A 21,535-nucleotide genomic window follows, 5' to 3' on the forward strand; every position below is an offset into this window, starting at 1 on the left:
CACATTTTGTTACAGCCTGAATTAAAACGTTTATTTTTAATCTCACCCTTCTACACACAATACCCCATAATGACAAAGTGGAAACATGTTTTTAGAAATGTTTGCACATTTATTGAAAATTAAATACAGAAATATCTCATTTACATAAGTATTCACACCCGAGTCAATACTTTTTCTAGGCACCTTTGGCAGTGATTACAGCTGAGGGTCTTTCTGGGTAAAAGGCGCTGCGTGGTCAAGCCATACAGCATTTACTGCGATGCGGCCTCCGCAGAAGTCAGAACAAACATACTTTTTGCGCTTCGCTGAGCTGTTGTCAAGGAAGTGAGTTTGTGTTTATACAGGACCTCTCGCCCCCACCTACCGTCAAATCAGTCATGTCAATGCGGAGCCCTCCGCATTGTTAAAACATTTTGAGAGGCGCGTAGCGATGCGGTACGGAGCTTGATTTGGCCTCTGCACGCTTCAGGAGACTCCGCCTTAGCATCACACCCTCCATACAAACCCTGACCACATTTTTGGATCAAGTGTAATTTGGCTTTAAGTCTTTAAGAGCTTTCCACACCTGGATTGTGCAACATTCGCCCATTGTACTTTTCAAAATCATTCCAGCTCTGTCAAATTGCTGGACAGCCATTTTCAGGTCTTGCCGTAGATTTAAGTCCAAACTGTAACTCGGACATTCGGGAACATTCACTGTCTTCTTGGTAAGCCATAACAAATGGGTTGAATACTTATTGACTCATGATATTTCTGCTTTTTAAATTTGTAAAAGTTTATAAAAACATAATTACACTTTGACATTTTGTGTGTGTGTGTGTGTGTAGGCCAGTGACAAATCTCAATGTAATAATTTTTAATTCAGATTGTTACCATGTGGAAGAAGTCAAGGGGTGTGAATACTTTCTGAAGGCACTGTACACTCCCCTAAGTATTTAGTTGGATAATGATGCTAAAAACCAAAAATGATTCATTTGGCTCTGTATTCCAGCATTTTGGATTTGAGATGAAATGTTTAATTTGAGTGTATTTTCATACATAGTGCTTTAATTTCTAAACAGTGAAACATGTATCTAGTCCCCCCATTTTTGAAGGTGTCATAAGTATTTTGACAAATTCACTTGTAGTATTAAAGTAATCAAAATTGTAGTATTTGGTCGCATTCCTAGCATGCAATGACTACAAGTGACGACAAACTTCTTGGATGCTTTTGCGGTTTGTTTTGGTTGTGTTTTCAGATTGTTGTGCCCAATAGAAATGAATGGTAAATGTATTGTGATATTTTGGAGTCACTTTTATTGTAAATAAGATAAAGTTTCCAAACACTTCTACATGAATGTGGCTGCTACCATAATTCTGGATAATCATGAATGAATTGTGGATAATGAGTGAGAAGGTTTAGGCACAAAGATCATACCCCCAAGACATTTGAACCTCTCAACATGACCAATAAGAGGTTAGCATTTTTGTTGTTGTTGAGGAGCATCGTTCACTCATTATTCAGGATTAATTCATGATTGTCCATAATCATGGTAGCATCCACAATAATGTAGTGTTAACAAACATATTTTATTCTTACTTACAATAAAAGGTGACTCCAAAATGACACAATACATTATTCACCATTCATATTGGGCAAAATATAATCCGAAACACAACCAAACTGCAAATGCATCCACAAGTTTGTAATCACGTATGAAAATACCTTCAAATAAAAGGTGGCATTCTGTACTGTCGCCTCATAACATTTGATGTCATCCAAGATGCTAGAGTATAGGGCCAAATGTACATATTTTAGCTTCACTGTCCAAATAAATACGTAGGGGAGTGTATATGGAAATGTACCACGTTTAACATGTTAGCCCTCACAGGGACCCTCCTGTGCCTCTTGTCCTCTAAGCTCTCAGGTTCCAGACAGGACAGGAGCCAAGAGCAGAGTGGATTACACACCAACAGACATTTAATGGGAACTCTGCTCTGCTTTTCTTTTTTTTTACATGTATTTTTATTGGCATTTATGATCTCCTGTATGTATTGATATTCTAGTGGTGTTGGAGGCTAAATAAGAAAGTATGTTTTTTTTCCCCCCAAACGTGCCTTTGTACTGTGAATGAGTGTGTGTGTGGCTTTTTAAGAATTTCAGTCAGGCCTTAGCTCTTGGAACTTGGGACAACCATTAGGTCAAAGGTCACTTGAAGTGATGCCGCTCCGTATTTCTGATTTTAAGAGAATCTTCTGTATCCTGTCTGCTCTGCAGAGGAGCCGCTGATGCACCATTCATCCTCTTATCTGGAATGCAGTCGTCGCAGGGTGCTGGTGGTGAAGTACTTCAGCAGGGGGCAGGACACAGTGATATCACTGGCAGTGTCAGCGGACGTGCGTGCAGGGTTAGGGAAGAAGGCGACGTGCCTTGCTTTGTTTCAATCCCAGGCTCGGTAACAAACCATCCAGCAATTTCTGAAGTAAAAAGAAACAAAGTCCATCATTGCATGCCAGTACAGTTAACTTGACTGGTACCAAAGAGGTCTAAAGCTTAGGCAACACTTTGTTGTAATGCATCTATATTGTGAAGTGGTGTTTACCTAAGGTGGAAGTTTTTGTGGTCCCCAAGGATATGACACCCCAGAGCGTATGCTGGGGTGTGGATCCTCACCCCTATGAGCAGGAGATGGATGGATGAGGCAAGAGACACAGTGAACAGGTTGCTACGCTGGTTCACAAGGTTGCTCAAAAATGGTGCTACTGTTAAAAGGAGCATCGTGTCTTCTATGACCTAGGTTAATGTGAGCTATTAGTGTGTAGCAGACCCCTCAACAACACGAAGACTAAAGAACGATCTGTTCTTTTTGAAGGACTTTTTACTGGCTCGAGAGTTATGACACAATTCTTCTGATTTGACTCGTTCGTTTTAAGTCGTTTGAACTGCTGGCCGCAATTAATTCTACAGCAGGATTAATACGCACTCCTCCGTTAACGTGCTCCGGACAGCATATATCATATATTCTCGCAAGTTCTACACAGCTTTGTAGAACCAAAACATACACAGCCTCTGCTCAACAAACTCGAACTTGAGAATGAATCATTTGGGATGCTGCAGTTCGCAAATAATATTATGCTTATTACCCTCAAGGCAGTCGAGAAATGCGTTCCCCCAAGACACGCTCGCAATCTAGTCGAGTTGCGGCCACGACTCGTTTCAAATGTACAGAGACATAATCGCATTTGCATGTCTAGCAATCAACAAATGTACATTGTTTAAAGCACCCTTTTACAAGTCTCAATCACAAATGACAGCTCCAATAAGCCCAATTATGGGGAACGAGAGGGCTTGTAGAATCATTACTATTTTGAATTTTCAGTTCATCATTCGCCGGTAAGCGTCCTGTGTTCTCTGAGCATTACTGACTCAAATGAACAAAATGAGTCGAAAGATTTGTTCTTTTGACTGAATGAGTCGAAAATATTAGTCTGTAAAAACACCCGAATTTCCCCCCACTAAATGAAGACAGGTTCCGTGTCATCTTTTTTGCAATCATGTTATATAGCAATCAGTTAGGATGTGCAGGGTGACTGCAAAAACAGATGACTTGGAAACACACCAGATTCAATTTTTCAGAAGTGTCGCTACCTGTGATGGGCTGGAGCTCCACAAGGCTGCAGCCATTGCTGCTGTCCAGGACGCGTACTGGGTCACTGCCCCCTGGGTCACTGCCCCCTGGGCCTGCCGATTGGCCTGCACGTTAGTCACTCTCTCGCCGCCGACACTCACCCTGTACACAGGACTCAGGCCTACCTGAGAGGGATTATGGGCCGTTAGGTGTATACAATTACACAATACATTACGTACAAATATAGAATCTATAACAGATGCTAACTTCAAAACCCGAAGGACATTGCAGTATCTGCTGAAAGCCACCGATGTAAACATAACAGGAGTTGTGCACTCTACTGTCAATGTGTCACTAGAAGACTACAGCCATTGCCAGCATTTGGTAAGTAGCTTATGATTTATTGTTTGAAAGCAGTTGATTACCTTGAAGTGAGCCTGAGCCCAGGGGAATTCTCTCTCTATGATGGTTGTCAAATTATCCCCTCAGAGGGAACAGGCCACAGCAGAAATGCTGCATGGGGGGATAGGGAAAAAGGAAGATGACTGAAAGTGTAAGGAAACCAGGAAGTAGCATGAGGTTCAGAGGCTACGTCACTGCTTGTTAGATACTACTGCACTGTCGGATCTCGGAACACGAGCATTTCACTACACCCGCAATAACGTCTGCTATGTGTATGCAACCCAAAAAATAGATTTGAGGTGTGAATTGAGCTCAAAAACCCTTGGGTCCAGAGCCAGACAGACACATCACCGCTGCTCCAAGAAAACTAGGGAGCTAGTTGTCAACGGCAGGGTCATTACAAAAACTCTATGCCATATGATGTGCTGCCTGGATCCTTATCTTAAACTAAATCTCTAAACACAGACATCCACACACCAATATTTCCTCTCCACTTTGAGTTTTTTGTGGAGGTTTTGTACATAGTCCGGTGTTTCATCAGTCCTTGCCAGCAAGAGTGTCCCTGTTGTCTCCTTGTCCAATCCAAGGCGGACTTCCAGCTGGGAGTGGGGCTCAGCCCTCATGCCAGCCATCACCTTGGCAAGGACTGGAAGATGTCCATGATATTCCTTTGACCCATTTAGGGGGAAGATTATTGGATTTAAATCACAGTGATTTTTGAAAACACTTCAGGGTATTAGGGTGTATTTTTTTTTACAAGTGACATTCAAATGAACAATCTCTTTCATGATATAATCCTTGAATGTGTGTTTGACCATATAAGCCTTATGTACCATAATGTAATAGGCATGTAAATACATTGTCTCAACACCCAATACCTTGAGCAGAAGCTCCATATGGCTTATTGATGACAGCGAGCTCTGGGTGTGGGAGAATCAGACCTCTTTTTAGGTGCTTGGCCAGAACGTTGGGGTGAATATTACTCAGCTGCTGAGTGAACTGTCGCAGCTCGATGAACCTCTTTTGGCAGTGGGGACACTTGCCGCAATCACATACCAGGCACCCGAGTGGCGCAGCGGTCTTGCATCGTGCAAGAGGCGTCACTACAGTACCTAGACCGAATCCAGGCTGTATCACATCCGGCCGTGATTGGGAGTCCCCATAGGGCGGCGCACAATGGTCCCAGCGTCGTCCGGGTTTGGCTGGAGTAGGCCGTCATTGGACATAAGAATTTGCTCTTAACTGGCTTGCCTAGTTAAAAAAATGTAAATGCATAAAACAAATACTAGTCTTTTTATGCCTGTCACATCTGTGAATGTGTTTTGTTGGTTGATTGAAAAACAAGAAAACTTAATAAAACTTTAAATTGAAAAAAAAAAATACTAGTCGACTAGCATATGACACCGAGGATAAGGGAGTCTCTTCTGACCCACCACCATTGCCTTTCCTTTCTGTTTTTCCAGGCGAATTTTGCGTGAAGGTCGATGGTTCTCAGATTCGGTCTCTTGTCAGAGTCAGACCCTGGTGCTGATGCTCCCCTCGATATGTGACAAATATTGCTCGTTCTCCCTGAGCGAATTACCATTTGACATGTGCTTATAACATCATTATTACAAGTCAGCGTTCCCGTCCTGTAGTTGTTTATGACAACTAGCCTACATGTCGGTTTGTGTCTGAAGCTGAAAACACTGGATGGCGCCATAGTGGTGGTTGATTTCTTCACACCGGAAATTCTGTATATTGACTTCCCTTTTTTCAGATTCGCACAAAGACGTGAATGAATCTACAACGTTAAAAATGCTGCAGCTGAATGGATATCCAGTTTGAGCTATGCAATGTGCGAATAGGATACGCAAATACTTTCATGATGCATAGTTATTTTGGAGTTGAGGCTAATCGTTTTGGGAACATTATATTCAGTCAGTGGGCACACGTGTGTCATGAACCACATTATCGTGAACAAAAATAGTGTAATCCGTGGTTTGCTTTAAAATTAAAAGTCCCTCATTGCAACATGTAAACTGATACAAATAGTGGAATCATGACACAGACTAGATCATGCTTAACAAGGTTGTCAATGGCATGTTATATATACAACAAAATACAATAATTTGTTCATTTGAAAAAATAACAAATCAGTTGAAATTGCACTGTGGATGTATCAGACATCAGAATTGCATTGGGGCGTATTTATACATTTATGTACTGAGTTTTCATCAATATTGGCGCCATACCTATGAGTCTTGGCACCCAGAGAACACAACTGTGAAGAGTTTACACAAACATTAGCATTGTAGAGCTTATTGAAGGACTTTAAATGTGGGAAATTAACTCATTATTGATGTTTGTTGAATTTAAATAACATTCCAATTTGGTTTAATATTCTAGTTCAAGTGTGGCATGATTAAATTATTTTTTGAGTATGCAGCAGATGTAATGGGGGACTTTTATTTTGAAGTCAACCCGCAGATTCCACTATTGATGCTCAAGCTAATTTTGTTCACGACACACCACACATGGCCCGACATTCAATGGGCCAGCCTGCAAATTCCGATTTGTCAATACATCTTGCTGAGATGTCAGTCCACCATTCTGTCCTTGCCTAAATAAAATTAAAATAACATTGATTGATGTCCAAATTCTGCGGCTGCCGAGATGAAGATTACGGACAGCGTGTTGCGAAGTTTTAGGGTTGCTAGGACATTCCGGGAGAATTCGCAGAAAGTCAACTGTGTGGACTACAGCTCGAACGGCGAGAGTGCAATATCTAGTAGCGACGACGACTCCATTGTTTTATATGACTGTCAGGAGGGAAAGTGAGCACAATTAATCTTGTTTCATCGGCTGCAGTTTGCATACAGTAACCTATACGTGCACAAAACTGTCTAGAAGACACATTTTCTATGTGTGGGGCCTGTTGTTTGGGAACTTCCCCGAGCTCAAGTCCCACATGGAGGTCGATTGTTCAAGAGGGCAAAAAAAAGGTGTCCGAAAATATAATAATTAATGTTGTATTACAATTATAATCCAAGGCTGGAAAATCATACACCCATCAAGGCATGGTTAATAATACTGTACAGTTTAAATACAAATAGTTTGCATAGAATGAAGATTATTTTATTAGAAGAAAACAAACGGAAACACATTGCATTACATAACCACAACATGTATAACTTTTACATAAATTACTGTGAATGAGAGAGAATCAAACGAAGCTTTAATGTAAGGTGTTGTCAAATTGCCTTGTGTCATCATGTCCCCTTCTGCCCACACCCCACTTCAGACCAATACGGACCCTGTACAGTAAGAAGTACGGAGTAGACCTAATCCGGTATACACATGGGGATGCCAACACAGTGGTCTACAGCTCCAACAAACTAGATGGTAGGAATTTCTAGAAGTTAAACAGCTCTAATGCTGCGTTTACACATGCAGCCCAATTATGATATTTTTTCCACCAGTTGGTCTTTTGACCAATCGCATATTTTTACAGCAAATCATTTTCAGGGCTGATCGGATTGGACAGAATACCAACGAGTGAAACAAAATATTAGAATTGGCCTGCCTGTGTAAACACAGCCTAATAAACAAAACGGTCAAGCCAACATGGTATGTTAGTGTGTGCAGTGTTTTCCCTGTATTTTATAAAGTGGGGCGCAAAGATGCTAAAAACATGATGGGCTGCTTCCATTAAATTAAATTAAACATGTGTCTGTATCAGTTTTACAAAAGTATGACCTCACTCATGTCTTCTCTGTGACTCATCCAGATACCATCCGATACCTGTCTCTCACTGACAACAAGTACATTCGCTACTTCCCTGGGCACACTGATAGGTGAGACAATACTTTTGAGGGATTCATATACAGTTAATGGTTATTTGGGCACTAACATTGATTACACACTGTGTGGATGTTGTCAGGGTTGTTGCTCTCTCCATGTCACCGGTGGATGACACATTTATCTCTGGTTCCTTGGATATGACCATACGACTCTGGGACCTGCGCTCTCCAAACTGTCAGGTGAATAAGAGCAGCCTCTAGAAGCCACAATTCTTTCACAGTGCTCTTTAGATGAGCTTGGGAAAAGACATATCAATGTATTTTATATCATGTAACAGGCCTTGAAATGTGTGTTTCTTTGTCTTAGGGTCTTACTAATCCTTTGGGGAAGCCTGTTTGCTCCTATGACCCCGAGGGCCTGATATTCGCTGCTGGGGTCGATTCTGAGGCGATTAAACTGTACGACCTCCGCTCCTTTGACAAGGTAACATTGAAAATGTGTGTGAAATGTATTAGTGTTTGTAATGTACTATGTTTGTACTATTGTTTATTATGTATGTACAGTGCCAGTGAAACGTTTGGACACCTACTCATTCATGTTCTACAGTGTAGAATAATAGTGAAGACATCAAAACTATGAAATAACACATGGAATCATGTAGTAACTGAAAAACTATTAAACAAATCAAAACCCTTTGCCTTGATGACAGCTTTGCACACTCTTGGCATTCTCTCAATCAGCTTCACCTGGAATGCTTTTCCAACAGTCTTGAAGAAGTACCCACATATGCTGAGCACTTGTTGGCTGCTTTTCCTTCACTCTGCAGTCCAACTCATCCCAAACCATCTCAATTGGGTTGAGGTTGGGTGATTGTGGAGGCCAGGTCATCTGATGCAGCACTCCATCACTCTCCTTCTGGGTCAAATAGCCCTTACACAGCCTGGAGGTGTGTTTTGGGTCATTGTCCAGTTGCAAAACATATGATAGTCCCACTAAGCGCAAACCAGATGGTATGGCTTATCGCTGCAGAATACTGTGGTACCCATGCTGGTTAAGTGTACCTTGAATTCTAAATAAATCACTGACAGTGTCACCAGCAAAGCACCATCACACCTCCTCCTCCATGCTTCATGGTGGGAACCACACATGTGGAGATCATCCGTACACCTACTCTGCGTCTCACAAAGACACGGTGGTTGGAACCAAAAATTTGAAATGAGGACTCATCAGACCAAAGGACAGATTTCCACCAGTCTAATGTCCATTGCTCATGTTTCTTGGCCTAAGCAAGTCTCTTCTTATTGGTGTCCTTCAGTAGTGGTTTCTTTGCAGCATTTCAACCATGAATGCCTGATTCACGCAGTCTTCTCTGAACAGTTGATACTGAGATGTGTCTGTTACTTGAACTCTGTGAAGCATTTATTTGGGCTGCAATTTCTGAGGCTGGTAACTCAAATGAACTTATCCTCTGCAGCAGTGGTAACTCTGGGTCTTCCTTTCCTGTGGCAGTCCTCATGAGAGACAGTGTCATCATAGCGCTTGATGGTTTTTGCGACTGCACTTGAAGAAACTTTCAAAGTTCTTGAAATTTTCCGAATTCACTGACCTTCACGTCTTAAAGTAATGATGGACTGTCATTTCTCTTTGCTTATTTGAGCTGTTCTTGCTATAATACGGACCTTGTCTTTAACCAAATAGGGCTATCTTCTGTATTCCACCTCTACCTTGTCACAAAACAACTGATTGGCTCAAACACATTAAGAAGGAAAGAAATTCTACAAATTAACTTTTAACAAGGCACACCTGTTGAGAGAATGCCGAGTGTGTGCAAAGATGAGATGGATGCCGGAGGGGATGGCTGCCGTTTTATGGGCTCTTAACCAACCGTGCAATTCTTTTTATTTTTTTCGCATTGTTTGTAACATTTATTTTGTACATAATGTTGCTGCTACTGTCTCTTATGACCGAAAAGAGCTTCTGGACATCAGAACAGCGATTACTCACCTTGAACTGGACAAATAATCTTTCTTTAATGAGTCGGACAAGAGGGATTTACTCTAGACACCCGACAAGGTCCTCATCCGCATCATTCGCAGGAGAAAGAGACGGCGATATCGCAGAAGGAGATCGGGGTGCCTTGTGAGGATCCAGCGACGAGTGGCTAATCTGCCTTTACCATCGGTGCTATTGGCCAATCGTTGGATAATAAAGTGGACGAACTACAAGCACGTATGTCCTACCAACAGGACATTAAAAACTGTAATATCTTATGTTTCACAGAGTCGTGGCTGAACAACGACATGAATAACATACAGCTGGCGGGTTATACACTATCGGCAGGATAGAACAGCAGCCTCTGGTAAGACAAGGGGTGGCGTTCTATGTATATTCGTAAACAACAGCTGGTGCACGATATCTAAGGAAGTCTCAAGGTTTTGCTCGCCTGGGCTAGAGTAGATCATGATAAGCTGTAGACCACAATATCTACCAATAGTTTTAATCTATATTCTTCATAGCTGTCTATTTACCACCACAAACCGATGCTGGCACAAAGACTGCACTGAGCTGTATATGACCATAAGAAAACAGTAAACCGCTCATCCAGAGGTGGCGCTCCTAGTGGCCGGGGACTTTAATGCAGGGGAACTAAAATCCGTTTGACCTCATTTCTACCAGCATGTTAAATGTGCAATCAGAAGGGAAAAAACTATTGACCACCTTTACCCCGCACACAGAGACATGTACAAAGCTCTCCCTTGCCCTCCATTTGGCAAATTTGACCATAATTCTATCCTCCTGATTCCTACTTACAAAAAAAAAACTTAAGCAGGAAGCCCAAGTGACTCGGTCAATAAAAAAAGTGCTCACATGAAGCAGATGCAAAACTACAGGACTGTTTTGCTAGCACAGACTGGAATATTTTCTGGGATTCTTCAGATGGCATTGAGGAGTACACTACATCAGTCACTGGCTTCATCAATAAGTGCATAGATGACATCGTCCCCACAGTGACTGTACGTACATACCCCAACCAGAAGCTATGGATTAAAGGCAACATCCTCAGTGAGCTAAAGGGTAGAGCTTCCGATTTCAAGGAGCGGGACTCTAACCCGGAAGCTTATAAGAAATGCCCTCCGATCAACCATCAAACAGGCAAAGCGTCAATACAGGACTAAGATCGAATCTTACTACATCGGCTCCAACGCTCGTCTTATGTGGCAGGGCTTGCAAACGATTACATGTTACAAAGGGAAGCACAGCCGCAAGCTGCCCAGTGATACGAGCCTACCAGACAAGCTAAATTACTTCTATACTCGCTTCGAGGCAAGTAACACTGAAACATGCATGAGAGCATCAGCTGTTCCGGACAACTGTGTGATCACATGCTCTGTAGCCAATGTAAGACCTTCAAACAGCTCAACATTCACAAGGCCGCAGGGCCAGAAGGATTACCAGGGCGCGTACTCCGAGCATGCGCTGACCAATTAGCAAGTGTCTTCACTGACATTTTTCAACCTCTCCCTGTCTGAGTCTGTAATACCAACATGTTTCAAGCAGACCATCATAGTCACTGTGCCCAAGAACACTAAGGTAACCTTCCCAAATGACTACCGACCCGTAGCACTCACGTCTGTAGCCATGAAGTGCTTTGAAAGGCTGGTCATGGCTCACATCAACACCATTATCCCAGAAACTCTAGACACACTCCAATTTGCATACCACCCCAACAGATCTATTGCACTCCACACTGCCTTTTCACAGCTGGACAAAAGGAACACTTATGTGAGAATGCTATTCATTGACTACAGCTCAGCGTTCAACACCATAGTGCCCTCAAAGCTCATCACTAAGCTAAGGACTGATAAGAGAATTATGTTCTCCAGGTACATCACCCAATTTAATTATATTACTCTCAGTCTGCAAACCAGAATTTGTAAGATCCTGGTCGAATGAAATAGACGGAGGCCCAGCTAAATAGTCAAAGGTTTATTCACGGAACGTTCTGAAGTCAAGAATACAAATCAATTCACTTTATACTGACTTCCCACGCCCACACATACACACAAACATACGCACACGCATACACACACACTGTCTGTCTCACTTCCCAGCCGACAGAGATAGTGAATTTGTCCTTGAGACGTTCTCTCCCAAATCTCTAGTCAGGTCGGCACCGAGCTCAGACAGTCTGTGTTTAAAATACCATAAAGACATATTGTTTTACCCTAATTCTGACGGACTACACATTTATTGATTATGATTTCATACATTCTAATCAATTCCATACAATTATATGTTTCAGGGTGGAATATTCTAATCATTCAATTACTAAACACCTCCTTCTGCAACTGGATCCTGGACAGGTGGTAAGGGTAGGTAACAGCACGTCTGCCACGCTGATCCTCAACACGGGGGCCCCTCGGGGGTGCGTGCTCAGTCCCCTCCTGTACTCCTTGTTCATCCACGACTGCATGGCCAGGCACGACTCCAACACCATCGTTAAGTTTGCAGACGACACAACAGTGGTAGGCCTGATCACCAACAACGACGAGACAGCCTATAGGGAGGAGGTCAGAGACATGGCCAGGTGGTGCCAGAATAACAACCTCTCCCTCAAAGTGATCAAGACAAAGGAGATGAGTGTGGACTACAGGAAAAGGAGGACCGAGCACGCCCCCATTCTCATCAATGGGGCTGCAGTGGAGCAGGTTGAGAGCTTCAAGTTCCTTGGTGTCCACATCACCAACAAACTAACATGGTCCAAGCACACCAAGACAGTCGTGAAGAGGGCACGACAAAACCTATTCCCCCTTAGGAGACTGAAAAGATTTCGCATAGATCCTCAGATCCTTAAAAAGTTATTCAGCTGCACCATCGAGAGCATGGTTGCATCACTGCCTGGGAATTCTCTTCGATTATAATCACAGCCGTATATATTCCCCCCCAAGCAGACACATCGATGGCTCTGAACAAACTTTATTTGACTCTTTGCAAACTGGAATCCATATATCCTGAGGCTGCATTCATTGTAGCTGGGGATTTTAACAAGGCTAATCTGAAAACAAGACTCCCTAAATTGTATCAGCATATCGATTGCGCAACCAGGGCTGGAAAAACCTTGGATCATTGCTATTCTAACTTCCGCGACGCATATAAGGCCCTGCCCCGCTCTCCTTTCAGAAAAGCTGACCACGACTCCATTTTGTTGATCCCTGCCTACAGACAGAAACTAAAACAAGAAGCTCCCGTGCTGAGGTCTGTTCAACGCTGGTCCAACCAATCTGATTCCACGCTCCAAGACTGCTTCCATCACGTGGACTGGGATATGTTTCGTATTGCATCAAACAACAACCTTGACGAATACGTTGATTCGGTGAGCGAGTTCATTAGAACATGCGTTGAATATGTCGTTCCCATAGCAACGATTAAAACATTCCCAAACCAGAAACCGTGGATTGATTGCAGCATTCGTGTGAAACTGAAAGCGCAAACCACTGCTTTTAATCAGGGCAAGGTGACCGGAAACATGACCGAATACAAACAGTGTAGCTATTCCCTCCGCAAGGCAATCAAACAAGCTAAGCGTCAGTATAGAGTCAAAGTAGAATCTCAATTCAACGGCTCAGACACAAGAGGTATGTGGCAGGGTCTACAGTCAATCACGGATTACAAAAAGAAAACCAGCCCCGTCACGGACCAGGATGTCTTGCTCCCAGGCAGACTAAATAACTTTTTTGCCCGCTTTGAGGACAATACAGTGCCACTGACACGGCCTGCAACCAAAACATGCGGACTCTCCTTCACTGCAGCCGACGTTAGGAAAACATTTAAACGTGTTAACCCTCGCAAGGCTGCAGGCCCAGACGGAATCCCCAGCCGCGCCCTCAGAGCATGCGCAGACCAGCTGGGTGGTGTGTTTACGGACATATTCAATCAATCCCTATCCCAGTCTGTTGTTCCCACATGCTTCAAGAGGGCCACCATTGTTCCTGTTCCCAAGAAAGCTAAGGTAACTGAGCTAAACGACTACCGCCCCGTAGCACTCACTTCCGTCATCATGAAGTGCTTTGAGAGACTAGTCAAGGACCATATCACCTCCACCCTACCTGACACCCTAGACCCTCTCCAATTTGCTTACCGCCCAAATAGGTCCACAGACGATGCAATCTCAACCACACTGCACACTGCCCTAACCCATCTGGACAAGAGGAATACCTATGTGAGAATGCTGTTCATCGACTACAGCTCGGCATTTAACACCATAGTGCCCTCCAAGCTCGTCATCAAGCTCGAGACCCTGGGTCTCGACCCCGCCCTGTGCAACTGGGTACTGGACTTCCTGACGGGCCGCCCCCAGGTGGTGAGTGTAGGCAACAACATCTCCACCCCGCTGATCCTCAACACTGGAGCCCTCTCCTGTACTCCCTGTTCACCCACGACTGCGTGGCCACGCACGCCTCCAACTCAATCATCAAGTTTGCGGACGACACAACAGTGGTAGGCTTGATTACCAACAACGACGAGACGGCCTACAGGGAGGAGGTGAGGGCCCTCGGAGTGTGGTGTCAGGAAAATAACCTCACACTCAACGTCAACAAAACTAAGGAGATGATTGTGGACTTCAGGAAACAGCAGAAGGAACACCCCCCTATCCACATGGATGGAACAGTAGTGGAGAGGGTAGCAAGTTTTAAGTTCCTCGGCGTACACATCACAGACAAACTGAATTGGTCCACCCACACAGACAGCATCGTGAAGAAGCCGCAGCAACGCCTCTTCAACCTCAGGAGGCTGAAGAAATTTGGCTTGTCACCAAAAGCACTCACAAACTTCTACAGATGCACAATCGAGAGCATCCTGTCGGGCTGTATCACCGCCTGGTACGGCAACTGCTCCACCCACAACCGTAAGGCTCTCCAGAGGGTAGTGAGGTCTGCACAACGCATCACCGGGGGCAAACTACCTGCCCTCCAGGACACCTACACCACCCGATGTCACAGGAAGGCCATAAAGATCATCAAGGACAACAACCACTCGAGCCACTGCCTGTTCACCCACTATCATCCAGAAGGCGAGGTCAGTACAGGAGCATCAAAGCTGGGACCGAGAGACTGAAAAACAGCTTCTATCTCAAGGCCATTAGACTGTTAAACAGCCACCACTAACATTGAGTGGCTGCTGCCAACACACTGACTCAACTCCAGCCACTTTAATAATGGGAATTGATGGGAAATGATGTAAAATATATCACTAGCCACTTTAAACAATGCTACCTAATATAATGTTTACATACCCTACATTATTCATCTCATATGTATACGTACAGTGCCTTGCGAAAGTATTCGGCCCCCTTGAACTTTGCGACCTTTTGCCACATTTCAGGCTTCAAACATAAAGATATAAAACTGTATTTTTTTGTGAAGAATCAACAACAAGTGGGACACAATCATGAAGTGGAACGACATTTTTTGGATATTTCAAACTTTTTTAACAAATCAAAAACTGAAAAATTGGGCGTGCAAAATTATTCAGCCCCCTTAAGTTAATACTTTGTAGCGCCACCTTTTGCTGCGATTACAGCTGTAAGTCGCTTGGGGTATGTCTCTATCAGTTTTGCACATCGAGAGACTGACATTTTTTCCCATTCCTCCTGTCAAAACAGCTCGAGCTCAGTGAGGTTGGATGGAGAGCATTTGTGAACAGCAGTTTTCAGTTCTTTCCACAGATTCTCGATTGGATTCAGGTCTGGACTTTGACTTGGCCATTCTAACACCTGGATATGTTTATTTTTGAACCATTCCATTGTAGATTTTGCTTTATGTTTTGGATCATTGTCTTGTTGGAAGACAAATCTCCGTCCCAGTCTCAGGTCTTTTGCAGACTCCATCAGGTTTTCTTCCAGAATGGTCCTGTATTTGGCTCCATCCATCTTCCCATCAATTTTAACCATCTTCCCTGTCCCTGCAGAAGAAAAGCAGGCCCAAACCATGATGCTGCCACCACCATGTTTGACAGTGGGGATGGTGTGTTCAGCTGTGTTTCTTTTACGCCAAACATAACGTTTTGCATTGTTGCCAAAAAGTTCAATTTTGGTTTCATCTGACCAGAGCACCTTCTTCCACATGTTTGGTGTGTCTCCAAGGTGGCTTTTGGCAAACTTTAAACAACACTTATTATGGATATCTTTAAGAAATGGCTTTCTTCTTGCCACTCTTCCATAAAGGCCAGATTTGTGCAATATACGACTGATTGTTGTCCTATGGACAGAGTCTCCCACCTCAGCTGTAGATCTCTGCAGTTCATCCAGAGTGATCATGGGCCTCTTGGCTGCATCTCTGATCAGTCTTCTCCTTGTATGAGCTGAAAGTTTAGAGGGACGGCCAGGTCTTGGTAGATTTGCAGTGGTCTGATACTCCTTCCATTTCAATATTATCGCTTGCACAGTGCTCCTTGGGATGTTTAAAGCTTGGGAAATCTTTTTGTATCCAAATCCGGCTTTAAACTTCTTCACAACAGTATCTCGGACCTGCCTGGTGTGTTCCTTGTTCTTCATGATGCTCTCTGCGCTTTTAACGGACCTCTGAGACTATCACAGTGCAGGTGCATTTATACGGAGACTTGATTACACACAGGTGGATTGTATTTATCATCATTAGTCATTTAGGTCAACATTGGATCATTCAGAGATCCTCACTGAACTTCTGGAGAGAGTTTGCTGCACTGAAAGTAAAGGGGCAGAATAATTTTGCACGCCCAATTTTTCTGTTTTTGATTTGTTAAAAAAGTTTGAAATATCCAATAAATGTCGGTCCACTTCATGATTGTGTCCCACTTGTTGTTGATTCTTCACAAAAAAAATACAGTTTTATATCATTATGTTTGAAGCCTGAAATGTGGCAAAAGGTCGCAAAGTTCAAGGGGGCCGAATACTTTTGCAAGGCACTGTATATACTGTACTCTATATCATCTACTGCATCTTTATGTAATACATGTATCACTAGCCACTTTAACTATGCCACTTTGTTTACATACTCATCTCATATGTATATACTGTACTCAATACCATCCACTGTATCTTGCCTATGCCGCTCTGTACCATCACTCATTCATATATCTTTATGTACATATTCTTTAGCCCCTTACACTAGGTAGTAGTTTTGGAATTGTTAGCTAGATTACTTGTTGGTTATTACTGCATTGTCGGAACTAGAAGCACAAGCATTTCGCTACACTCGCATTAACATCTGCTAACTATGTGTAAGTGACAAATAAAATTTGATTTGATTTAACTGCTATGCCTCCGACCGCAAGGCGCTACAGAGGGTAGTGTGTATGGCCCAGTAAATCACTGACCATTTACATTGCCCTTTTGCGCTGCTGCTGCTCTCTGTTTATTATCTCTGCATAGTCACTTTAATAACTCTACCTACATGTACACATTATCTCAATTACCTCGACTAACTGGTGTCCCCGCACATTGACTCTGTACCGGTACCCCCTGTATATAGCCTCACTATTGTTATTTTACTGCTGCTCTTTAATTATTTGTTACTTTTATTTATTTTCTTTTTGTTGGTATTTTTTTTAAACTGCATTGTTGGTTAAGGGCTTGTACTCAGCATTTCACTGTAAGGTCGACCTACACCTGTTGTATTTGGCGCATGTGACAAATACGATTTGATTTGAAGTGGTCATCAATCAAAGCAAAGGGCGGCTACTTTGAAGAGTCTCAAACATCAAATATATTTTGATTTGTTGAACACTTTTTGGGTTATTACACGATTCCATATGTGTTATTTCATAGTTTTGATGTAGAAAATAGTCAAATAAAGTAAAACCCTGGAATGAGTAGGTGTGTCCAAACTTTTGACTGGTAGTGTGTGTGTGTGGTTTTACCGTTACAAAATGTGTATGATGATCGCCCTCAGTTGTGAGTTGCCGTGGTGATGTCAATTTGTTGTTTACTTGTGTTCAGGGCCCATTCGCCTCCTTTGAGACTCTGTTTAGCCGTGTCTGTGAGTGGACTGGACTGAAGTTCAGTAGGGACGGGAAGCAGATTCTCATCTCTACCAACGGGGGTGCTATTCGGATCCTAGATGCCTTCAATGGATCCGTGCTGCACACTTTCTCAGTGAGAGAACCGTTACTACACTGCACTGATAGACTGGAAGTGCATATTCTTCACACACACATCTACGAGTATGCACGTCACAGGAGGTTGTTAGCACCTTAATTGGGGAGAACGGGCTCGTGGTAATGTCTGGAGCGGAATTAGTGGAATGGTATCAAATACATCAAACACCTTGTTTCCATGTGTTCCCGCCATCATTATTAGCCAGTTCTCCGCTCAGCAGCATCCTGTGATGCACATAGCTGTGTCTAGTAAATACATAGTTGTTTTTGGACTGGCTGAATCAAACGTGTCTCCCCTGTGTGTTCTGTAGGGCTACAACAACAGTAAAGGCATTTCATTGGAGGCCTGCTTCACCCCAGACTCAGACTTTGTCATGATTGGTAAGCCCGACACCTCCAATTCCCAACATTAGGACTTAGCAAACTAGGCTGTCTTACCCAGCCCTCCCTGATCCACCAAAGTCTGTCAGAACAACAACACAATTTCAAGTCTGAAGCACTCCAGCCAACCACCTCACCAACCACCTAACCCTTATGTTGTCCTTTATGCCCCAGGTTCAGAGGATGGGAGGGTCCATGTGTGGAGTACAGAGAGTGGGATGAAAATAGCTGTTCTGGACGGGAAGCATTCAGGACCAATCAACACACTGCAGTTTAACCCTAAATACATGACGTTTGCCAGCGCCTGCTCCAATATGGTGAGATACACACACACACTTTCATCAGCCTAAACACACCCACACAACCATGCTTAGACACGCATTCATTGTCTCTAATTTGACCCTGCCAAATTCTACCACACGCTCTCTCTCTCTTTCTCTCTTTGCAGGCGTTCTGGCTTCCCTGTGTAGGAGACTGATAAAGGTGTGGGACCACAGAGACAAACTGTCATCATCATTACCCAGGATGCCTTTCTCCTTTCATGTTGCTGAGTATACAGAGACCGAACACTACTCTAACGGCTCCATATGAAATTGTAGGCACATTAAGGCATTGGTGAAAGGGATTCCACTCACGATTAACCACGAGGAGAACTGTCACTCTGTAAACTGATTTATTTGCCAAATGGGGAAGGTTACATGAGGGAATCACTAGAGCTGTGGGAGACAGTAGTTATTGTCCACTGTGATAGGTGCTTGTTGAAAAGTTTTTATGAGTAGAGAATACCTGTGGTGTACTACTGACAAACACTTGTTTTTATATATTTCGTTTTTTTCAACTGTGATTCTGAGCAAGGTGCTACAATGTATTAATTAGCAGACAATTATGACCTTTTAACTTTTTAATACAGTGACAACTCCAATCAAGTATGCATTTTAACTGCGGAGACACGTTTTATTGGGAATTCAATATTTGTTTTATTTTGTACTGTTTATTCAGAAAGTATTAAAGTGTTTTACGTCTAATGTACTTAAACTGGTGTTTTTCATTGGTGAAAACGATATGTGTGCGTGCACATACTGTACAGTGTACCTGTGGTAGAATAGGGGGGGGCTCTGTTGAATAATGTATAGAACCTTGGGCTGTGTACTCCTGTGTCCACAGGAAGACCTGTGTTTCCAGGGGTACCTGTGTCACGTGTCCTCCTGCTCCACCCCTGCACCTCTCACAGTAGCGGAGCAGGAGCTGCAGCGAATACAAATCACAGAGGTAAAGCAAAGAGGAGTGTGTGTGCCAAATATCCACCAGTATATTATGTATTACCCATATATGATGTAGGCCAGTACTGTAAAATATTTGTTATACCTTTTGTATGATGGGTAGTACATGTAGTCAGCCATATGGGGTTGCCTCTGTAATATGCCATCCAGGGCAAGGTTGTATGGGTAAGCTATGGTTCTTCCCTGTCTTTTCATGTGTGTATTTTGTGTCTTCGCGTGCGTCTGTGTGGGTATGCATGCCAACTGTTTCAGGTGTATGTGTGTGTGTCTGTATGTAAGTATGCAAGTATGTTTGCAATGTGTGGATGTGTGTGAGAGAGAAGGGGGAGGTACGAGAGCGAGATATGCCCACAGGATGAGCATAGAAGGCTAAGCGACACTCCCAGCGGACGAGCAAAGGTTTGTCCCTCCCTCTCATCTATAATTCGGTACTGAAGACTTTTAAAGAGAGGCTTGCTCCCCAATGTTCCCTCTAAATTGCGTGCGGGTGCGCAGTAGCCCCAGGACTTCTTCGCAGCTCCTGGGGACTGGCGTGCAGAAGAAATACTGGATCAACCCATTGATAGAAGCACGAGATTGAATTTCACTCAACTTTCTAGAGTTTTACCTGTTAGTTAACACAATCAAAGTTTGCCTTTACTGGGGGAATTGTGATCGAATCAACGCAATATTAGACACTTTCAATGCAGATTTTTTTTATAGGCAGAAGGCATCGGAGTGGGATTCTATTGCATTGACACTCAAGACTACACAGACCGGTGCGACATAACCAATCAGAGCTGCATTAGGCCTATATGCAAATAGACCCTTGCCATATATGGATCTGTACTGTTTACTTTGAACTGGACTGTGTTTACAGCTGTGGTTATGAGTAGATGTGCTTGTTTTGAGATCAAAGCAAGAGCTGCATGTAGCCACATGTGCACATTTTGTTCATATCCTTTGCTAGTTAGTGACTCATTAGCCCAGTTAGAGAGGAGGGAGGGATTGCTTCCTACAAGAGCACAAAACGCATACATTTCTAGACATCTTTGAAAAGCTAGTGAGGTAAATACATTTTCTATGTCTTAAAGGGGCAGTGTGGTATTTTCAGACAGGTTTGAATAAGCTAAGTAGCCAAGAGGCAGAGGGTAGCATAATTTGTCTTATTCTCTGTAATAATCGTGTGGGAATAATAATGCATTTTATTTTGTAAAGTGGTTTCTTGCATCAAACAACACAACACCATTTTCAGTCACCTCCTTGTCTGAAGGACAAGTGGATAAACAGGTTAATGTTTATCTCTGCATGTTTTTCTTTTTTCAAAAGTCTCATGGAATGTAGGCCTACATTGTACACCACACGTTGGCTGCTACTTTAGGCTGAATGACAGAACAGCTATTTCCATGTTAATATGTTATGGGATGCAGTTTCTCTATTGTTTTTGATGGTAGGCCTCCCCAGTAGGCCTACATTATGATCAAATAGCCACATTAGGCCACTTTGCCACTGTTAAAACTGTAATTTAAAGCGGGTACAGCCTCAGTGTTCACACAACGTTCAAGTTTGCGCTCAGCAGACCTGAAATCTGCTCAGTGCTGTAAAACTTTGACAGAACATTACTTGCTCCTCATCTTTAAGCCACAAGACACATTTTATACAAAGGTTTTCACCTGCATCTCTTTTTTTTCTCATGGGCCTGGCATTCCCTTTATACAGGAGGAGGTCAAGCTCTCTCTGCATTAACTCAAGCAGAAACGTATCAACTCCATACAGCTGGTGAGCTGGCCTCACATAACAAACATACAAAACAAATATTTTCCCTTCGTTTGTGGACTTCAGTGAACAACAAAACAGCTTTCTGTGACCAGACGCTAAAACTTCTCCAAGCGAAACCTTCATACCATAACCACTAACCGCTACACAACCTACATCGTGGTCACCATATTAACGTTACAGTCAACAAGC

The 21,535-nt window shown here is 43.1% G+C and overlaps 1 protein-coding gene and 1 pseudogene across 4 annotated transcripts; one reads left to right on the top strand and one right to left on the bottom strand.

Moving 5' to 3' along the window:
• Positions 1 to 88: 88 nt before the first annotated feature.
• On the bottom strand, positions 89 to 4,642 carry LOC110494990 (pseudouridylate synthase RPUSD4, mitochondrial-like; annotated as a pseudogene). The gene is made up of 5 exons (XR_016487617.1): positions 4,532 to 4,642; positions 4,034 to 4,218; positions 3,629 to 3,793; positions 2,583 to 2,655; positions 89 to 2,457 (listed from the first exon to the last, which is right to left on the bottom strand). The product of XR_016487617.1 is annotated as a pseudouridylate synthase RPUSD4, mitochondrial-like (transcript).
• LOC110494976 (WD repeat-containing protein 82) lies at positions 3,718 to 19,343 on the top strand. 3 transcript variants are annotated; one of them, XM_090205296.1, is made up of 9 exons: positions 3,718 to 3,992; positions 7,294 to 7,394; positions 7,780 to 7,846; positions 7,933 to 8,032; positions 8,160 to 8,276; positions 17,770 to 17,925; positions 18,239 to 18,308; positions 18,483 to 18,625; positions 18,757 to 19,343. In XM_090205296.1, the coding sequence occupies exons 4-9, from the start codon at positions 7,949 to 7,951 to the stop codon at positions 18,784 to 18,786; spliced, it is 600 nt and encodes a 199-aa protein (XP_090061422.1). In that variant the 5' UTR covers positions 3,718 to 3,992; positions 7,294 to 7,394; positions 7,780 to 7,846; positions 7,933 to 7,948; the 3' UTR covers positions 18,787 to 19,343. The 3 variants fall into 3 exon arrangements, with proteins under 3 accessions (XP_090061422.1, XP_090061421.1, XP_021426002.1); XM_090205295.1 differs by lacking the exon at positions 3,718 to 3,992 and adding an exon at positions 6,450 to 6,994; XM_021570327.3 differs by lacking the exon at positions 3,718 to 3,992 and adding an exon at positions 6,478 to 6,826.
• The last annotated feature ends 2,192 nt before the right edge of the window (positions 19,344 to 21,535 follow it).

The sequence above is a fragment of the Oncorhynchus mykiss genome, chromosome 17, assembly GCF_057628025.1.
Source record: "Oncorhynchus mykiss isolate SJ-2025 chromosome 17, ASM5762802v1, whole genome shotgun sequence".
NCBI lineage: Eukaryota > Metazoa > Chordata > Actinopteri > Salmoniformes > Salmonidae > Oncorhynchus > Oncorhynchus mykiss.